Source organism: Schistocerca serialis, chromosome 12, assembly GCF_023864345.2.
Source record: "Schistocerca serialis cubense isolate TAMUIC-IGC-003099 chromosome 12, iqSchSeri2.2, whole genome shotgun sequence".
Taxonomy (NCBI): Eukaryota; Metazoa; Arthropoda; class Insecta; order Orthoptera; family Acrididae; genus Schistocerca; species Schistocerca serialis.
In genome coordinates, this window is record NC_064649.1 from 82,740,599 (window position 1) to 82,761,286 (window position 20,688).

Sequence of the window (20,688 nt, forward strand, 5' to 3'; positions counted from 1 at the left end):
CTCTAGTCCTTGTGCAAGCAGTTATTCAGCTTGGCATTGATGCAAAAAATTTTTGGATGTCCTCTTAAGGGGTATTAGATTGTCCAAATCCTGAGACCGCTGGAGGGGCCTGACCATAATGCTTCTAACATTCTCAGTTGGAGAGAGATCTGGCAACGTTGCTGGCCAAGGTAGAGTTTGGCAAGCATGGAAGACAAACAGTACAAAGTCTTGTCGTGTGTAGTCAGGCACTATCTTGCTGAAATGTAAGTCCAGGGTGGCTTGCCAAGATGGGCAACAAAACAGGGCATGGAATATCGTCAATGTACCACTGTGCTGTAAGGGTGCTGTGGATGACAACCAAAGAGGTTTTGCTATGAAATGAAATGGCACTCCAGATCATCACTCCTGGCTGTTGGGCTGTATGGTAGACGACAGTCACATTGGTATCCCATTGCTGACAAGTGCATCTCCATACATGTCTTTGCTTGTCATTGTGGCTCCATTCGAAGTTGTACTCATCACTGAAGACAACTCTTTTCCAATCAATGATTCCAGGCTGAAGACATGTTTGAATATATTCTATGCCCTGTTTTGCTGCCCTTTATGGCAAGCCTTCCTCGGATTGCATTTCAGCAAGATATTGCCCACCTGCACACAGAAGAGTTTCTATTGCTTGTCTTCAGGCTTTCCAAACCCTATCTTAGCCAGCAAATTAGCCTGATCTCTCTCCAATTGAGAGTATTAGGAGCATTATAGGCAGACCCTCCAACCAGCTCGGGACTTTGACGATATAATACAGCAGTTGGACATAACTTGGCACAATGTACCTAAGGAAGACATCCAACAACTCTATGAACTGATGTTATGCAGAATAACTGCTTGCATAGGAGCTGGAGGAGGACCAGTGCTTTATTAACTTGCTCAATTTGTGAATCTCTTTCTCTTGAATAAACCATCTGTTTATTCTGGAATTGTAATCATTTGTTTGTCTATACATGTACATCACATCTACTGATTTATGCCTCAGTCAGGTAATTCCTTCATGGTGTGTTTTTTTCTTTCTTCTTTTTTTGTCTTAAGAGTGTATAATGCACAAGAAAAAACAAATTATATAAGATTGTTAGAACAAATAGAGAAGTAGGACTGATGTCATACAAGGGTCATCCACAAAGTAAGTTCAATTTCTATTTCTATCCGTAGCAGCACTATGATTGCAGTTCTGAGCATGCATGGCAGTTACTCTGAATCAAGGAGAAGACATGTACACCATTCTCAGATCACTACTGCCAGTGTGTGCTTTGTAGTACTTCTTTATTATGTCAGCCATAATTGAAAATGCTGCCATGTGTGAAACCAGATCAGTCATTCGTTTTCTAAATGCAAAGAAAGTTAAACCACAGGAAATTTATCAGCAAATCTGTGAGGTTTACAGTCAAAATGCTATGAGTGATTCAATGGTTAGAAGATGGGTCAGACAGTTCAATGAAGGATGTGATTAAGTGCATGATGAAGAATGAAATGGATGCCCAACTGTGGTTAGTGATGAACTGGTTCACACAATTGAAGAGAAGGTTAAGCACAACCGTAAGATTACACTTAGTGCCCTTGCTATGAAAGTTCCGCAAATCTCACGATCACTAATTCATGAAATTGTTACTGAAAAACTGAAATTTTGAAAACTTTGCTCACATTGGGTACCCAAAATTCTTACTGAACAACACAAAAAACAACAGATGGACAGTGCACTTCAGTATTTGACATGCTACAATGAAGAAGGCAATGGTTTCCTTTCTTGGATAGTCATGGAGGATGAAACTTGGTTATCGTACGACGCCCCTGAAACAAACCGGCAATCAGTGGAATGGAGGCACACTTCATCCCCGACAAAGGCTAAGCCTAAGCAAATCTTGTCACTGCAAAAAGTCATGTGCACCATATTTTGGGACAGAAAAGGCATTTTGTTGATTGATTTCTTACCATGAGGCCAAACAATCAATGCACATGGTTACTGTGAGACCATTAAGAAATGACGCTGCTCAATACAGAACAAGTGCCAAGGATTACTGTCTAAAGGTGTTTTTTTTTCCCACGATAATGCTCGACCTCACACAATGAATGTGACCAAACAACTCTTCAGGAATTTCACTGGGATGCATTTGATCATCTACCGTACAGCCCAGACCTCGCTCCTAGTGACTTTCATCTCTTCTTATACCTAAAATCTGTCCTTGGTGGTCAACACTTCAACGATGATGAAGAGCTGAAAGAACATGTTACCACATGGTTGAATACACAGGCGGCAACCTTCTATGAAGAAGGCATACAAAAACTTGTGCCAAGCTATGACAAGTGGCTACAAAATTTTGGAAGCTATGTAGAAAAGTAGTTTAACAGTTGTAGATCTTTGTACAGTAAATATTTTTTTTGTATCTGTACATGCTTGTTTTATACAACCAAATGGAACTTACTTTGTGGACGACCCTCGTATTAAAAACAAGAAATACAATTCCCTCTTAAGGAAAGTGATTTAAAAATTGTAAACGAACCCTGAATAGTGTCCAAAACCAATAATAATTTTGGTAGTGAATTTAAATATATGCAGGGAATAATTAAAAGAGGAATTGGGATAAAATAAAAAAGCCAAATAATAAATTACAGCATTCCAATAGGCAAAATCATTTCTTCAAAAAATGATATCATTAATATTTTGTTCAGTACAAGATACAAGTCTGTAGTCTCAGTGCAGCTGAAATTCCTATGCCACAGTGCAGAAGGCCGCTACATATGTCAAAATAAAATGGCACGGAAGGCCAATAAAGTGGAGTATCACATAGTAATTCATTTTCTCCATCTGAAGAGGAACAATGTCGCAGCAGTGTATACTGAAATAATATAACTATCTGGCAGTCCTGGAAAGCGTGGCTCATGAGCCATTTCCCTCCAACAAGCATTTCCCCCTCCAACTCTACTCACATTGTGTACTCACAATCACACCACAGCATACGATAATTTTCTTTATCTGCGGTCAAGGGGGGCAGAATTTTCTTTTGAACACTTCCTCAAAGCGTATGTTCTCAAACCTTAACATGCATATGTTGCTCTCAACAATTTATTCAGATTCACTCTCCTTAATACCTCTCTATCACTATGGTTCTAATTTTGGTTGCTATTGTGACTATTATTCTGTTTTGATTCTGGATGTTACTATGGTTGTTACCATTTTTGAGAATGTTAAAAAGGACGAGAAATGTAAACTTAAGTTTTTTTGTATACAATACTGACGAAAAACTTGTAACACTTAAGATGTAAAAAGCACTTAAGTCAAAACAAAGGTGGGGGTCTTGCTCACCATTTCTCTTCACTCCTTGAAGGAACACATGGGCATTGCTCTCGTGACAGATGTTGAACTTTAGCGGATTAGTTGAAAACAGAAATACGGAAGTTATCTGAACCATCAAGTATTACGTGGTATGCACAGTACTCGGAAAAAATCAGAAATGTTTTGGTACTGGCATACTCAGAAAGAATGTGCAACAAATATGGAAAAAGCATTTGGTAATGATGATGTCACTAATACTTAAGAATAGCTGCTTTATAACATAATGCTGTTAAAAGTATATTTCTTGGTGTGGGTCATAGCAGGAAACTAAACAATTTAATTGCAAACTATTGGTTGAGAATACTGATTGAACAAATCACAGTCAACAAATAATTTTTATTCACACAATAATATACTACTTTTCTGTGCATGAAGAATTTCTTGCTTTAGTTCTGTCGCTAGGAACAACAGCTTTTGATATTTTTCATACTGTTAAGAAGTATGTTAACAAAATTGGTGGTTTTCAAAAATTCTCTACAGCTTGCAGTGGCACTAAACCAGCAATGATTGCTAGTGTAAATATCTTCATTGGTCAATTATGAAAAGCAGAGTTTTTTTTAACTTTTCATCATGTTGTTCACCAGGAAACACTATGTGAGAAAAGTGTTAGAATGCTGTCCGCAATGAAGAAGGTAACAAAAATTATAGATACAATATGGTGAGGAAATTCATTTCACTGAAAATTCAAGCAATTTTTGGTAGATGACACGGTATATGGAGACAAAATTCTTCCTTCCAAAAATCATAGGTGTGTCCACAAAACGGCTTAGTTCTATTATTCCCTCAGAAGTTTTTAAATCTTTGAATAAAAAGATAAAATCAAATACTTCAGAGTTTGAAAAGAAACTGTAGGGTTCACTTTGCCTTTTCCGAATTAGCATTTCTAACAAATGTTACATATAACATAAATAATTTGAATTTACATTTGCTTATAAGGAGTATGTAGGGCTCAAACCCAGGATGAGTGTTGTCACTGCAACTGGCTGTCGTGGCTATGGCTGCGACGAGGCTGTGATGGCAGTGCACAGGTTGTCAAGTTGGAGGGGGAAGCACTCACTGGAGAGGAATTATTTATGAGTCACACTTTGCTAGGCATGCCATACGGCATCAATGCAGCATTGTATGACACAGTGGTTGGATAGCATTGATACTTCAATGTGGTCAAACAAGTTGTTTGGTTGTTTTATTTGGGGGGAGGGGACCAAACACTGAGGTCATCAATCCCATCAGATTAGGGAATGATGGGTAAGGAAGTCGGACATGCCCTTTCGAAGGGCCCAAGGTCAAACAAGTCCAAATGACAAGGAATGAAATGGTAGACCATTTTTCTTTGAAGAACCAAGAATCACAAGACAAGTGGTGGAGCCAGTGCTCAAAGTGCTGTGTATCACAATCAAGGTGATAGTGGAAAAATTGAAAATCAACATCCTGCATGACGTTCTGAACATGACAAAAATTGTCACCAATTGGGTTCTGTGACAACCCACCAAAATGAGACAGCAATGGAAATACAGCAACTGTGTTGTGTCAATGTCGATGAATTCCTTTGCTACCTAGTCACCAAGGGTGAGTGCTGAGTGTGTCTTTATGCCCCCAAAATATTAGGTTGGTACATAAATTCATAGTGTTTTTGTTTTGCACATTGGTAGTCTGGTTGCTATGGGTTTATTTATTGATGATTATTTTTTATTTGTAGTTCACTGGTGCTATTGTCATTTGGAGATATAGTGAATGGAGCTGTGGATGTTAAAAAATGGAGTGCAATTTCCAGAATATTCTTCCGTTTGAATTGAAGGCAGCCAGAAACATGTGTGCCATGTATGGGACTAATGCCAACGTACAGAGCACAGCAATAAAATTGCTTTCTCATTTTAAGAGGATCATTTTGACATTAGTGACTGCACATTCAAGGAGACCTTTGGGATTTGATGATTACTGTTTAAATGTGTTAATCCACAACAATTCACATCAGTGTACTCTAGAACTGGCAAATGTGATCAACTGTGATCATTCCATCACCGTGTGACATTTTGTTGCTGTGGGGAAGGTTCAGAAATTGGAAGTATGGGTACCACATACTCTTAGCCAAAATCACAAAAATGAGCAGGTGGCCATGTGTGTACCTCTGCTTGTGCATTATCAACTGGCTCATGAACAACACTGCCCATTCCTACCTTGTATCATTACTGGTGACGAGAAATGGTGTCTTTATGCTGACAGAAGGAAAAGAAAGGAATTGTTGAGCCCAAACAAAGCAGAAACTCGCCATACGAAGATCTGCGTGCATTCACACAATCTGGTGGAACAGCGATGGTGTGGGTATTATGAAAAGCTTTCCCAAGGTGTAAGCACAACTGCTAATGCTTATTGTCAACAACTAAGATGTCTTGCCACTGCACTCTGAGAACAACAACCAGAAAGACTTCGTGAAGTGATGCTACTCTGCAATAACACCCGCCTGCATTCTACTAAACTGACAAAAGTGACTATATAGCAGTTGGTTTGGGAAGTCATTCCACACCCACTTTATGCACCAGATCTTGCGCCCTCAGATTTTCATCTTTTCTACTCTCTATTGAGCAACCTTCAACCTTTCCAGATGACAATGCACTCTGAACATGGCTCGGCAACTTCATCTCCACAAAACCACAAGATTCCTACAGTCATGGAATTGAAAAGTTACCCTAACGTTGGCAGACTGTTGTAAATAGTGAAGGGAAATATATTATTGGGGATTAAACACTCTGTTATGTGTATCTGTCATGTTTATTAAACTTAGGGGAAAATTATATGAGCCTATGCAAAACCTAATAAAAAAGTAAATCAACCACACTCACCACTGCTGAAACAGGTGAGGATTCAACTATCATCTGACAAGGCGATAATGGGTGCTTCTTGGGATTGCCACAGTGTGGTGCTAACAGATTATGTATGTAAGGGGTAAACCATCTGTAGACAACACTACTGAAAGCTCCTATTGAGGTTAAGAAAGGGTATTGGGACGAAGTGTCACTGAATGCTGCTCGAGGGGGTGCTTTTGGTCCATGACAGTGCTCCAAGTCTTCCTGTGGTGAACACAGTCAAACATGCTGCTTCTCTGAACAGTCACATTTTGCCTTTCTCCTGAGACGGCACTCAGCAACTTTTTCCTCTGCCCTTACATGAAGAAAACTGTTGCCCAGCACGCATTTCTAGAAAGGCTACAAGGTGGAATGTTTCCAGGAGAGGAAACTGCAGACTTCTGCTGAGGTCTCCACTGAGTCCTCCATTGTTAGGAAAATGTGTGACACTGAAAGGCTTCAGGAAAACTAAAGTTATGATGTATAAAGTTTTAGTAAGGCTGGTGCTCACATTAAGGTGCTGAAAGATGAAAATTAACAAAATTTGATGAAAAGCAACAGGGCATATCTGGAAGTAAGATATTGAGACAATCTCTTGGACCAGTGGAAGAAAATGGTGTTTGGAGGACGTGATTTAAATATAAATTATATAATCCATATATTGAACCAGATAGTGTCAGCTACATTAAGATTAAAAGGAACACAATAGCCTAGGGTCCTTATTCCTCCAGCTCTGTGTCACAAAGTATTTGCACTCCAACATGCAGCTCATTGAGGCATATCCCACACAAAACAGCTGTCACCCAGTCACACATCGAGATCGCATTAGGGTGCTGCACCGCGTGTGCTCAGCAGCAGTCTGCATCAACCCAAGGCGTTTTTGCCTCAGGAGCATCTCCATATCAACTTCAGTTGTCCTTTCTTGCATAAATGTGGCTCATAGTGGTGGACTCAAACTCTGGTGGACTCACACTCTAAATTTCTGTATATCAACCTCATATGCTCCACGGCTACTGCTAAAGTGATCAGGGCCCTTTTGCAAATACCGAACGAGGTGGTGCTGTGGTTAGCACACTGGACTCACATTCGGGAGGATGACGGTTCAATCCCGCATCCGGCCATCCTGATTTAGGTTTTCTGTGATTTCCCTAAATCGCTCCAGGCAAATGCCGGGATGGTTCCTTTGAAAGGGCATGGCCGACTTCCTTCCCTAATCCGATGAGACCGATGACCTCGCAGTTTGGTCTCTTCCCCCAAACAACCCAACCCCAACCCTTTTGCAAATGTTTGCAATCGAGGGCCTTCCAATAGCCATCAGGCCTCCAGTTTGGCTACACCCAGTTGCCCTATTTCTGTGAGCAGCAAGGGATACAAAACCTTCTCACAGCACCATTCCACCGCTAATCCAACTAGCACCTGGAGCAGATGTTGTGAACTTTAGAAGAGAAGATGGGGGCTGTGGCAAAATTTGGGCCATTGGAAGATGCCCTTATGTTCTTCTTGGCCACCTACAGGGCCACACCATTTGCAGGAAGAGCCCGGCTGAATTGCTCTGAGGGAGGCAGCCTCAGACTTTCCTCGTTTCACTCTCACTGCTAGACTGTCATCTGTGACGGTTTCCAGTCTGTCAGTGGTATCAGACAGGCACCCTGGTGTGGATGGGTGCAATACAGGAAGAAGTCTATAAAGCAGTCAGCAAACTGAAAAACAAAAACTCAGCTGGTCTGGATGAAGTCCCCATTTTTATAATTAAGGACTGTATCAAGAGCCTACTTCCACTTTTAGTTGATATTATAAATCAATCTTTCAAGCAGGGCTACTTTCCAGACTATTTAAAATATGCGAAATTACTACCTCTCTTCAAAAAAGGTGATGCAGGAATAATTGAAAATTATAGGCCAATTTCTCTACTATCATGCTTTGCAAAAATATTAGAAACTATTATGAAAGATAGGCTAATCAATTATTTAAATAAATACAACTTACTGTCTGTTGACCAGTTTGGATTTCGATCAGGGAAAAGCACAGAATCAGCAACAGCACACCTCACAAAACACATTCTAGAAGCATTAGATAAAGGGAACTACACAACAGGTATATTTCTTGATCTAACTAAAGCGTTTGATACAGTAGACCACAACATATTGTTAAATAAGTTAGATGAACTTGGAATTAGGGGACTTGTGAAAAAGTGGTTCCAGTCATATCTAAAAAATAGAAGACAGATAACTGAAATCTCACATATTTCAAGTTGCTCAAACTATATTGTAAAGTATACTTCAGACCCAAATTATGTAAATATAGGTGTCCCACAGGGTAGTGTCCTTGGCCCAGTACTATTCCTCATTTACATAAACGACTTCCCACAGAGCATCAAGCATGGACAAACAATATTGTTTGCAGATGACTCAAATGTTCTAATCAGTGACAAATCACCAGATGCACTAAAAGAAAAAGCCGAACAAACACTAAACAGTGTACGCGAGTGAGCATCCAATAATAAACTAACACTAAATCTTAAAAAAACAAATGCTGTTAACTTCTATGTCTGCAAAAAACCACACTTTAACAACTTTAAGTTAAACAATGAAACTATAGAATGTGTAGACTACACAAAATTTCTTGGTATGCATGTTGACAGTCAGTTAAAGTGGGAAGAACATATTAAAATACTTAGTAACAGAATCGCTACAGCATGCTATGCTCTGAGAATTCTGACTGCAGTTTGTGATACTACATGTGTCAGATCTGTATATTTTGCTTATATCCACTCTGTTATTACCTATGGAATAATATTTTGGGGAGTCAACAGTAAAAATATTCAAATAGTTTTCAAATTACAAAAAAGAGCAATTCGTATAATAACCAAGAGTGGCAGTAGGGCTCACTGCCTTGAACATTTCGAAAAGCTGGAAATCCTAACTGTCCCCTGTGAATACATTTTTCAAAGTGTTATGTATGTAAAAAAAAAAAAAAATATTGACTGCTATATGAAAAATTCATTAGTACACAGCTATGAAACTAGAAACCAATTCAATCTGCATCTAGAGAGGAAAAATAAAGTTAAAACTCAGCAGAGCTTGTTGTACAATGCTGTTAAATTATATAATAAATTACCCCAAAAAATAAGAGATATTGACACAATCGGACATTTCAAAACAAAACTAAAATTTTTTTTATTAAATAAAAGTTATTACGCAGTAACGGACTATCTGAATTAAAACATGTAGTGTAATTAAAGTAGCCTGCATTGTAATACATGAGGAAATAATTATGATATGTAATCAAAAATTGTACAGTACTATAAGAAAATTACAAATTACATAAGGATATAAAACTAATTTAAGATACCTCAAAAATGTGTGTAAATACTAATTTTATGTGTATAATTGTAGGTATATTGTATTGTATATGTTTTTGCTGACGAAATCCACACAATGTAAATTGTTACATGGATTAATAAAGAAATCAATCAATCAATCAATAGTTTGAGCAACCTGGGTTACAGCCACCATCTGGGGATCCTCCAGTGAGGGCCAACTCTAGAGGTGCCACCAGAAATAGCATGCCCACCTGGTCCATACAATGTCGAACCCCACCGAAGGTAGGCCACCATTGACTGATGGGCCACTGATTGGGTTATAGCACACCCGACTTTCTCTGTTACAGAACTAGCAGCCACGCATCTGCATTCTGTGAGTGGCACAGACCTCGCCGTGTCAGCTTCTATCCGGCCTGAGATCATCGAGGATGAGATACAGACCCTTCTGTACCCAGCTGCAGCAGTGGCACCCCCACATCCGAAGGAGAGCAGGCACAAACTGAGCCAATTCTGCCACTATGTGCCATCTCAGAGAGGGGAGCTAGTGGAACCATCTCTGACAGTGACACAGAGGCCTGGAGGTATCGCAACTGTTATAGACTGTCCCAAACTTGCAGCCCTCACCAGCGGTGTTGTCGCATCCTGCAAGCAGTCACCACAGGCAGTGCTCTCAGAAGAAGCTACGTCCCTGATGCACGCATCTCATCATCTGGTGGGATCCCATGACCACCGACTGTCTATGACAGTGCCCCCACACCTCAGAGCAACCATTATTTGCTGTGATCGCTTAGACAGAACATTTGACGAGCTGGCCACTATCTGTTGACAACTTTGACTTTGATTTTGAACACTGTACAGACTCTGTTTTCAGGTGGCTGCAATCTATACTACTGGCCATCTAAATTGCTACACCAAGAAGAAATGCAAATGATAAATGGGTATTCATTGGACAAATATACTATACTAGAACTGACATGTGATTACATTTTCATGTAATTTGGGTGCATAGATCCTGAGAAATCAGTACCCAGAACAACCAGCTCTGGCTGTAATAATGGCCTTGATATGCCTGGGCGTTGAGTCAAACAGAGCTTGGATGGCATGTACACGTACAGCTGCCCATGCAGCTGCAACACAATACCATAGTTCATCAAGAGTAGTGACTGGTGTATTGAAACGAGCCAGTTGCGCCGCCACCATTGATCAGACGTTTTCAATTGGTGAGAGATCTGGAGAATGTGCTGGCCAGGGCAGCAGTCGAACAGTTTCTGTATCCAGAAAGGCCCGTACAAAACCTGCAACATGCGGTTGTGCATTACCCTGCTGAAATGTAGGGTTTTGCAGGGATCAAATGAAGGGTAGAGCCACGGGTCATAAAACATCTGAAATGTAACGTCCACTGTTCAAAGTGCCGTCAATGCGAACAAGAGGTGACCGAGATGTGTAACCAATGACACCCCATACCATCACGCTGCGTTATATGCTAGTATGGCGATGACGAATACATGCTTCCAATGTCCGTTCACTGCGATGTCACCAAACACGGATGCAACCATCATGATGCTGTAAACAGAACCTGGATTCATCCGAAAAAATGACGTTTTGCCATTCGTACACCCAGGTTCATTGTTGAGTACACCATCGCAGGTGCTCCTGTCTGTGATGCAGCGTCAAGGGTATCCGCAGCCATGGTCTCCAAGCTGATAGTTCATGCTGCTGCAAATGTCATCGAACTGTTCGTGCAGATGGTTGTTGTCTTGCAAACGTCCCCATCTGTTGACTCAGGGATCGAGACTTGGCTGCACGATCTGTTACAGCCATGTGGATAAGATGCCTGTCATCTCGACTGCTAGTGATACGAGGCCATTGGGATCCAGCACGGCATTCCGTATTACCCTCCTGAACCCACCGATTCCATATTCTGCTAACAGTCATTGGACCTCGACCAACGCGAGCAGTAATGTCGCGATACGATAAACCGCAATTGCGATAGGCTACAATCTGACCTTTATCAAAGTTGGAAACGTGATGGTACACATTTCTCCTCCTTACACGAGGCATCACACAACATTTCACCACGCAGTGACAGTCAACTGCTGTTTGTGTATGAGAAATCGGTTGGAAACATTCAGTACGTTGTAGGTGTCGCCACCAGCGCCAACATTGTGTGAATGCTCTGAAAAGCTAATCATTTGCATATCACAGCATCTTCTTCCTGTCGGTTAAATTTCGCATTTGTAGCATGTTATCTTCGTGGTGTAGCAATTTTAATGGCCAGCAGTGTATATGTGCTATGCAGAACTTACAAGTGTTTGTATTAACTGTATGCCTGCAATGTTTCTGTGTATTTCACCTAGTACATTGTGCTCATACTGCAGTTCGCTTTAACAGTTTTTGTTTGTTGTCAACCAGGATGCTCAGTCTTCATGTCAAAGGTGAGCTCAGTGATAATCTTTGCACTAGAATACATAACCTCACTCTGAATACTGGATAAGCATGCAGAGTTAAATGGAAAGTACTGTTCTGTCTTGTATTGCGGTTGTGTAAATCATAGTTAATCTAAAACTTATTACTATGTGAAACAACCACCACAGAATAGTAAATGCCCTGTGAAGTATATAGAATGCCAGGATATTTGAAAGGGTTGTGAAAGTATCATAAATTTATTTTTAGATTTCATTTACTTCCTATTATTTATTCTTTGATGCAATTTAATCATCCTGTGTTTCCCCTTACATTATCATTTCTGACAGTTTCACAGTTGGAGTAGAGAAGAAATCAAAATAAAGAAAATGACAATGATTATTTATTGTTTAGAATTCAAAATACAAACTGACTGTTGTATTGTACTCATTTTTGATAAAAAGAGCATCTCACCTTACTTTGTGATCATAAGACAATGGATGACATGAAACTGGTAAAGTTTAACTTATCAGTAATAGAAAGGAGAAAAACGAGTTGACTTATCCAAAAATGAGGAAATGTATAAATTTCTAAATCAGTTTTGTAACATTTGACGAGGTAATTCACATAAATCATTTTAGAGAGTATACGTTATAACTTGTTAGGTACAAAAGTGTTGTAAACAGTTTTTTATATAAAAAAGATTATATACAGCACTTTGGTTTCAAGGCAGGTAACTCAGTATAAAACTGTTACGTCAAGAAGCAATAGAACAATTAATATTATATCAATCTTTTCTCAGGTGTGTGAAAGTTGTTTAAATACAAGTAATGACATACTTCCAGTACAAAGTAACTGTTGTGGAAACTTTAGTATGGTAGACAGTGATTACCGTTCTCTGGTGCAGCCCACGGTTCCATAACAGCGGGCATCAGTTTTCCGCGATATGCTGGTCTTCTTTCCCACTTTCGCTGTGTTACTACATCTGCTGCATCTAACAGTGCTTCTGAGGACCTGGTACGAATGTTGTCAATAACGACAGGTGTACCTAAAACAAGATCACTGGTAACTACCATTTTCATTCAATAACACACTCTGTCAGTCATTCATTAATAATGTTCCATAGACCCCATCCAGAAGGAGAACGTTCGAGGACGTGGATTGTCAGACTACACTTTAGCAAAAGACAATAAACTTAATCTGTATACTAAACTATAAGAGGTAATCAAAAAGTTTCCATTTGAGGGAGTTGCCACAATGCATGTGCAACACTGTGCAAGTCTGATGAAACACCGAATGCAGGAAGGGATTAGTGCGGCGTCTATGTCCTTCCGATGTGCGTGTGGTAAATGCAGAAAAGTTAACAATGATGTTATTAACAAATGTATCCAAACAGGACCAACATGCTGTTATTCGTTTCTTGACTGTCAAATGACAAAAACCAGTAGAAATACATCAGAGAATGAAGAATGTGCATGGGGCAGCATGTCTGTCAAAAATCACCATTATGGAATGGTGTGCCAAGTTCTGTGCTGGTTGCAACTTGACACATTATGCCCCCATATCACAAGTCTCATAATGCAGAAGTTAGTAACACATTTCTCCCCATGTGATTACCATGACTTCAGTCCTTAAAAAGGCTTGAAGTGTTGATAATTCTTGTTGGAAGAGGATGTACAGCAAGCAGTTATGGATTTCTTCATGCAGCAGGACACAATGTTTTACCAACTTTGTATCTTCAACCTGGTCCAATGGTGGGATGACTGCCTCAGTGGTTGTAACCTCCCCCCTCACTTATCGACCTTAATGACAGTGAAAAATTAAACCGCGTGTACCTAATGGAAATTTGGGAAAAGCAATCGTCACCGAAGTTAATCTATCGGTAAAGAGGGAGGAAAGGGTTACATCTAAATGAAAGGAAAAATGCAAATGAAACTGGTGGAAATTAATTTTGAAAAGGGGTAAAGTTAATAAAGAAAATAAATGTGCGGCCGTTACATTAACAATTAACTAGCGGTAATTAGATATTTGAGATTTGAGGGAAATCACGGTCGCCAGTCCTAAGGACAATTACTATAGTAACTGAAAAAGAAAGGTTATTACACATATAATTAACACTAGAAGCGTGGCAACTGAAGGTTGACACATGTAGTGTGAAAACTGAAAGTTTGTCAGAAGTAATAAATTTCGCTACACTCTGACTTAATTTAGCAAAAGAATTAATAAAACCGGAAAATCGAAAGTTAATTTAGTGACTGAAGTTAATAGTGAGCTTTCTTTCTGAAGCACATCGAAATCCAGTAAAATACGGTTAGTCTTGGACTACCTCAACAATCATTTCAAAAGCAACTTGACTCTACGCAATTTAGAAACAAGAGATTTTACTTTGAACTTGAATTAAATGATTCTGAACTATTAACAATAGTAAAATTTAGTACGTACCAAGCTGAGCTGCAGTCACAGGTAAGCTAAAATATGCTAACAAAACTCGCACTCTAAATTTGTGCTCGTGTAACCTAAATATTGTAGCCAGCTACTGAACTTTGAAATTAAAGCAGTGAAATCTAATTATATTATTTTAATGCTGGCGTTTGAATTTCGACGACACTCGGGTTCATTTCGGAAAAGGAAGGGACCCTGCTTGGCAATGCAATTGGGACAATGAGCAACAAAGGTTCATGCTAAGTTGCTGTAATTTTGTGAGGCAAATGGAACAATTTGAAAAGCTGAGGTCTGCCATACAGTTCTGAAACTTCACGTGCTTTTAGTCTTCCTTGTTGGTTGATTGAAGGTTTGAAGCCGTCGATCGAGGAGGTGGCGACAGTCACTCATTGTCGGCCGTCGCTGTTGCAGAAGCTGGATGTTGGCACGCCTTCTTCTCGACACGGTCACCAGGCGAAATGGGCTCTTGATGTGCGCCAGCTAATGCTTCCCGTCCGCGACACCATGTCAGAAACTATCATCGCGAGTCGAGCGCAATTACATGCTGCCAAACCCTGAAAGCGCGGCAACTCGCGGGAGCGTCACACAACACCTGCTCCACTCGCTACTCCCGCCAGACTCTCACTGCCCGCGCTCCATGCGGCAGAGTTAACACTACCAAAGATCCTACACACTTTGATTCTTCACACGACCCATCGATGTAATCGTTTGATAGCAGTTTTCCCTAGGCAAGACCCAGCGTAAAAATACAAATAATATTCACGAAACAAACCAATTATACATCGACATGAGTGCATAAATATATATATACAAATAGTAAAACAATTACAATATGTAAAGACACAGAAATGTCATATATTCAGGTAACAAAAATAAGGAAAACAAATTATAGTACAATAGATGGAAATAGGAGGATATGCATTTCCGGCGTTACACGGTCACACTCATTTTGCCCAGTCAGCATACCAGTTCTGGACAACATGTCCTTTGCAACAACAAACTATCACTATACTGCTTAATGACGTTCGTACTTGTACTTATACCATCTACATTTAATCCAGTAAATTAGTTAGAAATCTGCTACTCTGAAAAAACTTGCCGTCTTCTCAGTTTTACTATCTGGGTGCTCTTTATCTCCAGTTAGTAGCTTAATGTTATTTGATTACAATGGTATTTTTCCAAGTCAATGTTTCCTTATATATGCAAATACCGAGTCTCAGTTACAGTGCATTTCCAATTATCATGGTGCTTTATAATGAACACTGCTACTTGCCAAGTAGTTACAACTTTTCAATCCCTGAATCTAAATAATCCACTAATTTTAGAAAAAGTAGCTAGTGATACATGTTTTTTTTTTCTTTTTTTTAAATTGTGCAGAATTCCAGCTTTTTGTTTTATGTTGGATGGAGCTTGTCAAGTATCTTCCCAACAGAGTACATAAATCTATTCCGAACCCCAAAATGAGGAGGCAAAATCTACATGAAAATTATTTTTGTGTCTTGTGTCATGACTATAGATCACAAAACAGCTGAAACTAATTTTTATTATCAATAATAGATGAACTGAGAAGTTAGTATAAGAATCCTAAGATCCTCAAGAAGACTTTTCTGCACTTTATGCAACATTCTTACTGGCTGCTTCTGCTGAATAAACACTTCATTTTCTTGAGGTACAAATCCCCAGAAGATAATTCCATAAGAGAAAGGGTAGTAAAACCATATAAAATAAACCAGCGAACCAGTCTTCACATCACCACAATGAGAGATGTTTCTAATGGGATGTTACAGTGAAATTAGCTCCTTGATTATTTCATCTATTTGTTGAACATATTTTATATCATTTCCCAACTGAACTACAAGGAATTTTACACAGTGTGTTTCATTTAGTGTACGAACTGGTGCTAACAGGTCACAGATCTCAGTGCATTGTGTTTTGTAGGTCAAACAACAAAAGGAAATGTTCTACTGTTTAAAAGCATTCAAAAAAATAATACTCAACCCACATAATATCAGATAATCAAATGATTCACGAGGTAAGTGCAAAATGGAATCACTATGGTGATCAGGAACATACAGCCATGGGCCCTCACTGGGAGGACAGATTCATTCTGCCTCCACTCCCCCAAAAGCCAAAAGCCAACTGCAATCATAGTGTGACTGAATGACGAATTTGCCTTTCTGTTACTAACTTTTTTTTTTAAATAAGGAATTATGTGTTTCACATAAGGGAGAGATTCTGTAGGGGTGCTAATGGTCCTTCTTTTTGCAGCAGTGATTTCACCAGTTTACAGGGATGGGGCATTTACACTCCAGAAGAAAGCAGTTATGATATGACTATCTTGTGACCGCCCCCACTAGCTGAGTTGTCAGCGTGACAGAATGTCAGTCCTAAGCGCCCGGGTTCGATTCCTGACTGGGTCGGAGATTTTCTCTGCTCAGGGACTGGGTGTTGTGTTGTCCTAATCATCATCATTTCATCCCCATTGACGCACAAGTCGCCGAAGTGGCGTCAAATCGAAAGACTAGCACCCTGCGAACGGTCTACCCAACGGGAGGCCCTAGTTACACTACATTTATATTTACTATCTTGTGAAGGCAATGATGGATAGTAACAAAGTTTTAATTATCACCTTTAAAAATCAAGTTGCATAATTAATTCTTTGTTTGTTCGCAAGCACATGTCTGCAGTCCTTCTACACCATGAAATCCCCGTGGCACAGTGATGTAGTATCCCGCTAAAGGAGCCAAAACAAAATAATGTAGCCAACAAGTTATTGCAAATACTCCACTTTACACTGATATGAAAAACATCTTGGGATACCTCCTAATATCATGTCAGACTTTCTACTGCCTGGTGTCTTGCAGCAACTCGGCATAGCATGAACTCAACAAGTTGTTGGAAGTCCCCAGAAATAATATTCAGCCATGCCACTTCTACACCCATCCATAATTGTGAAAGTATTGCTGGTGCAGCATTTTGTACATGAACTGACCTCTCAACTGTGTCACATAAATGTTCATTGGGATTCATGTGGGGTGATCTGGATCGCCAAATCATTCACTCAAACTGTCCAGAATGTTCTTCAAACCATTTGCAAACAGTTGTGCCTTGGTGAAATGATGCTTTGTCATGCATCAAAATTCCATCATTTTTTGGCAACATGAAGTCCATGAATGGCTACAAATTGCACAGTACCTCTTTGACAACTGTGTCCATCGCTGCACTGGGTTTGCACCGCACTCGAATCCTATCACCAACTCTTAATAACTTAAATCGGAAGTCATCTGACCAGGCCACATTTTTATGGTCATCTAGAGTCCGAATGGTATGGTCACCAGCCCAGGAGAGGCACTGCAGGCAATGTCATGCTGTTAGAAAAGGTACCTGCGACGGTCATCTGCTGCCATATCCCAGTAATGCCAAATTTCACTGCACTGTTCTTCAGTACGTACGGCGTACGTTGATTTCTGTGGTTATTTCATGCAATGTTGCTTCTCTGTTAGCACTGACAATTCTACACAAATGCTGCATGCTCTCAGTCGTTAAGTTGCAACTGTACTTGGGCTCGTTCAATACCTACTTTTTCACGTGTCTCATCTGCAAAGGGGGTTGGCAGTGAATGGTTGCATTTGCGCCCCTACTATTGAGTCATATATTGGCTAGCTTTTGAACAACAGTGAATTGAACTATACACGTTCAGATTGAAACTTATTTATTCAAAAGAAACACTTTAACCTTGTGGCCATTCATTTTTAAGTTCACAAATAAATCTGATCTGTATAAATAATAATCGGTGCAATTCATACACTGTTTATTGTGTCGCACCTTCACACTTTCACGTCGTTCCTTCACATACACTGGTGTCCATGCTTACACTCACAGCACTTGCCGCTCCCAACTTACCACCACAATGGTCAACCACCAAAGACCCCGATTTTCCCACTCATATCCACAGTCCTGAGTCGGGTCATGCGACACTACATTAGTCAAAATAATCCCTAAACATGGCCACAATTCGTTTACAATTTTTATAAGATTTAAATACTTAAACCTATATACATTATATAATTTTATACACATTTATTAGCACAATTTTGTAATTCATTGCAATTAAAAGAAAGACAAAACACTGTGCAATGGAACTACAACACCAATCAAAACACAAAACAAGTATTTTCTGGTCTATTTTGCCCAACATATTATTCCTGCTGCTGTGCTTTAAATTTAAATTATGAACTACTTGAAAGAGCTTCATATTATCCCCTGTTACCTTACAAGGTGAAAGTCATCAGCCACTGAATTGTCCGTGTTGCGAGGTAATGCCTGGAATTTGATATTCATGGCACATTCTTGACACTGTGGATCTCGGAATATTGAATTCCTTAACAATTTCCAAAGCGGAAAGTCTCATGCATCTAGCTGCAACTATCATTCCACATTCAGAGTCTGTTAATTCCCATCATGCAGCAATAATCATGTCGGGTAACTTTTCACATGAATCACCTGAGTACAACCGACAGCTCTGTCAATCCACTGTCCTTTTATAACTTGCGTACGCGACACTACTGCCGCCTGTTTACGTGCATATTGCTATCCCGTGACTCTTGTCACCTCAGTGTATAGTGGAGTAGTGCGTGGTAACTTGTTATCTGCATCTGAATGGGAGCAATGAAGCATCAATCTGCACCAAGTTGGTAGAAGTGTACACCAACAGTGCAACAGTGCATCATTGTGGTCAGCAGTTGCAGTCACTTCCACTGTGGTCGGACAAGTCAGAATGATGAAGAAGAAAATGGCAGTCTGTCCTCCCATGAAGAACTTGTGATATCTCCACTGGGGGCTACTTTTGCTGATTCACAGTGCCAGCAGCCCATGTTGAGACAAAAGCCAGACATTTCCAGACAGACATTTCCAGACGCTTTATACAATCTTGCAGGGGATAGCCTGATGGATGTCCTCACCTCATTTAAAAATGGAGACCCTGCAAAGGACCTCGCAGACAATGCGAAACGTGCAGATAACTGAGGACCTCTGCAGGCACTAAAATAGAATGCAAGCAGAAAAGTGTCAAGAATGCATACCTAGAGGTGTATGAAACTTCTGCCTGACAGTGGCCATTTTCACCGCCTTAAAAAGTGAGACACATGCCGATGACTAATGATGCTGTGGTGCACGGGAAGGTGTCATCGTTGAGTGACTGTAGCAGGATACAAGATGACTTGGACAGGATTTGTGATTGGTGTAAAGAATGACAGCTAACTCTAAATATAGATAAATGTAAATTAATGCAGATGAACAGGAAAAAGAATCCCATAATGTTTGAATACTCCATTAGTAGTGTAGCGCTTGACACAGTCACTGTCACATCGATTGGATGTAACATTGCAGAGCGATATGAAGTGGGACAAGCATGTAATGGCAGTTGTGGGGAAGGCAGAGAGTAATCCTTGGTTCATTGGTAGAATTTTGGGAAGATGTGGTTCATCTGTAAAGGAGACCGCTTATAAAACACTAATACGACCTATCCTAGAGTACTGCTCGAGCTTTTGGGATCGCTATCAGGTCGGATTGAGGGAGGACATAGAAGCAATTCAGAGGCGCGCTGCTAGATTTGTTACTGGTAGGTTTGATCATCATGTGAGTGTTACGGAAATGATTCAGGAACTAGGGTGGGTGTCTCTGGAGAAAAGGAGGCGTTGTTTTAGTCAATCGCTACTGAGGAAATTCAGAGAACCAGCATTTGAGGCTGACTGCAGTACAATTTTATTGCCGCCGACTTATATTTCGCAGAAAGACCACAAAGATAAGATAAGAGAGATTAGGGCTCATACAGAGGCATATAGGCAGTCATTTTTCCCTCGTTCTGTTTGGGAGTGGAACAGGGAGAGGTGATACTAGTTGTGGTACGAGGTACCCTCCGCCATGCACCGTATGGTGGAATGCGGAGTATGTATGTAGATGTAGATGTAAATGTACTCCTGGAGGCACTGGGATGGAGTGCAGACACAAATCACCAAGAAATTGCACAAGAAGACATGTGAAACTAAAGAACCGTGGAATAAGTCAGCCTTTTTTTTGTGACAGTAAGGAGGTTTCCTATAAATTACAAATTCCAGCAGATTCTTAAACAATGCACAAACATGAGACTGTCCAGGTCTCATGCACAGATAGTCGTTACATATAAATGTTGTGTGGCTGTTTTCACAGCAATTAAGGAATGCAGAAAATCATTGGAACAATGTGCAATCAACACTGGTAACAGTCTTGACAGTGAAAACCTGAGGATGATGCCAATTCTTGAGTCACACATCAGCCCACAT

At 40.0% G+C, this 20,688-nt stretch overlaps 1 protein-coding gene across 1 annotated transcript in view; it reads right to left on the reverse strand.

Moving 5' to 3' along the window:
- The window catches only part of LOC126427954 (uncharacterized), a 62,166-nt gene that overhangs the window by 3,831 nt on the left and 37,647 nt on the right, over nt 1-20,688 (reverse strand). The window contains exon 4 of the mRNA XM_050089843.1: nt 12,819-12,974. Coding sequence (XP_049945800.1) covers nt 12,819-12,974 — 156 coding nt within the window. The remainder of the gene's footprint in view (nt 1-12,818; nt 12,975-20,688) is intronic.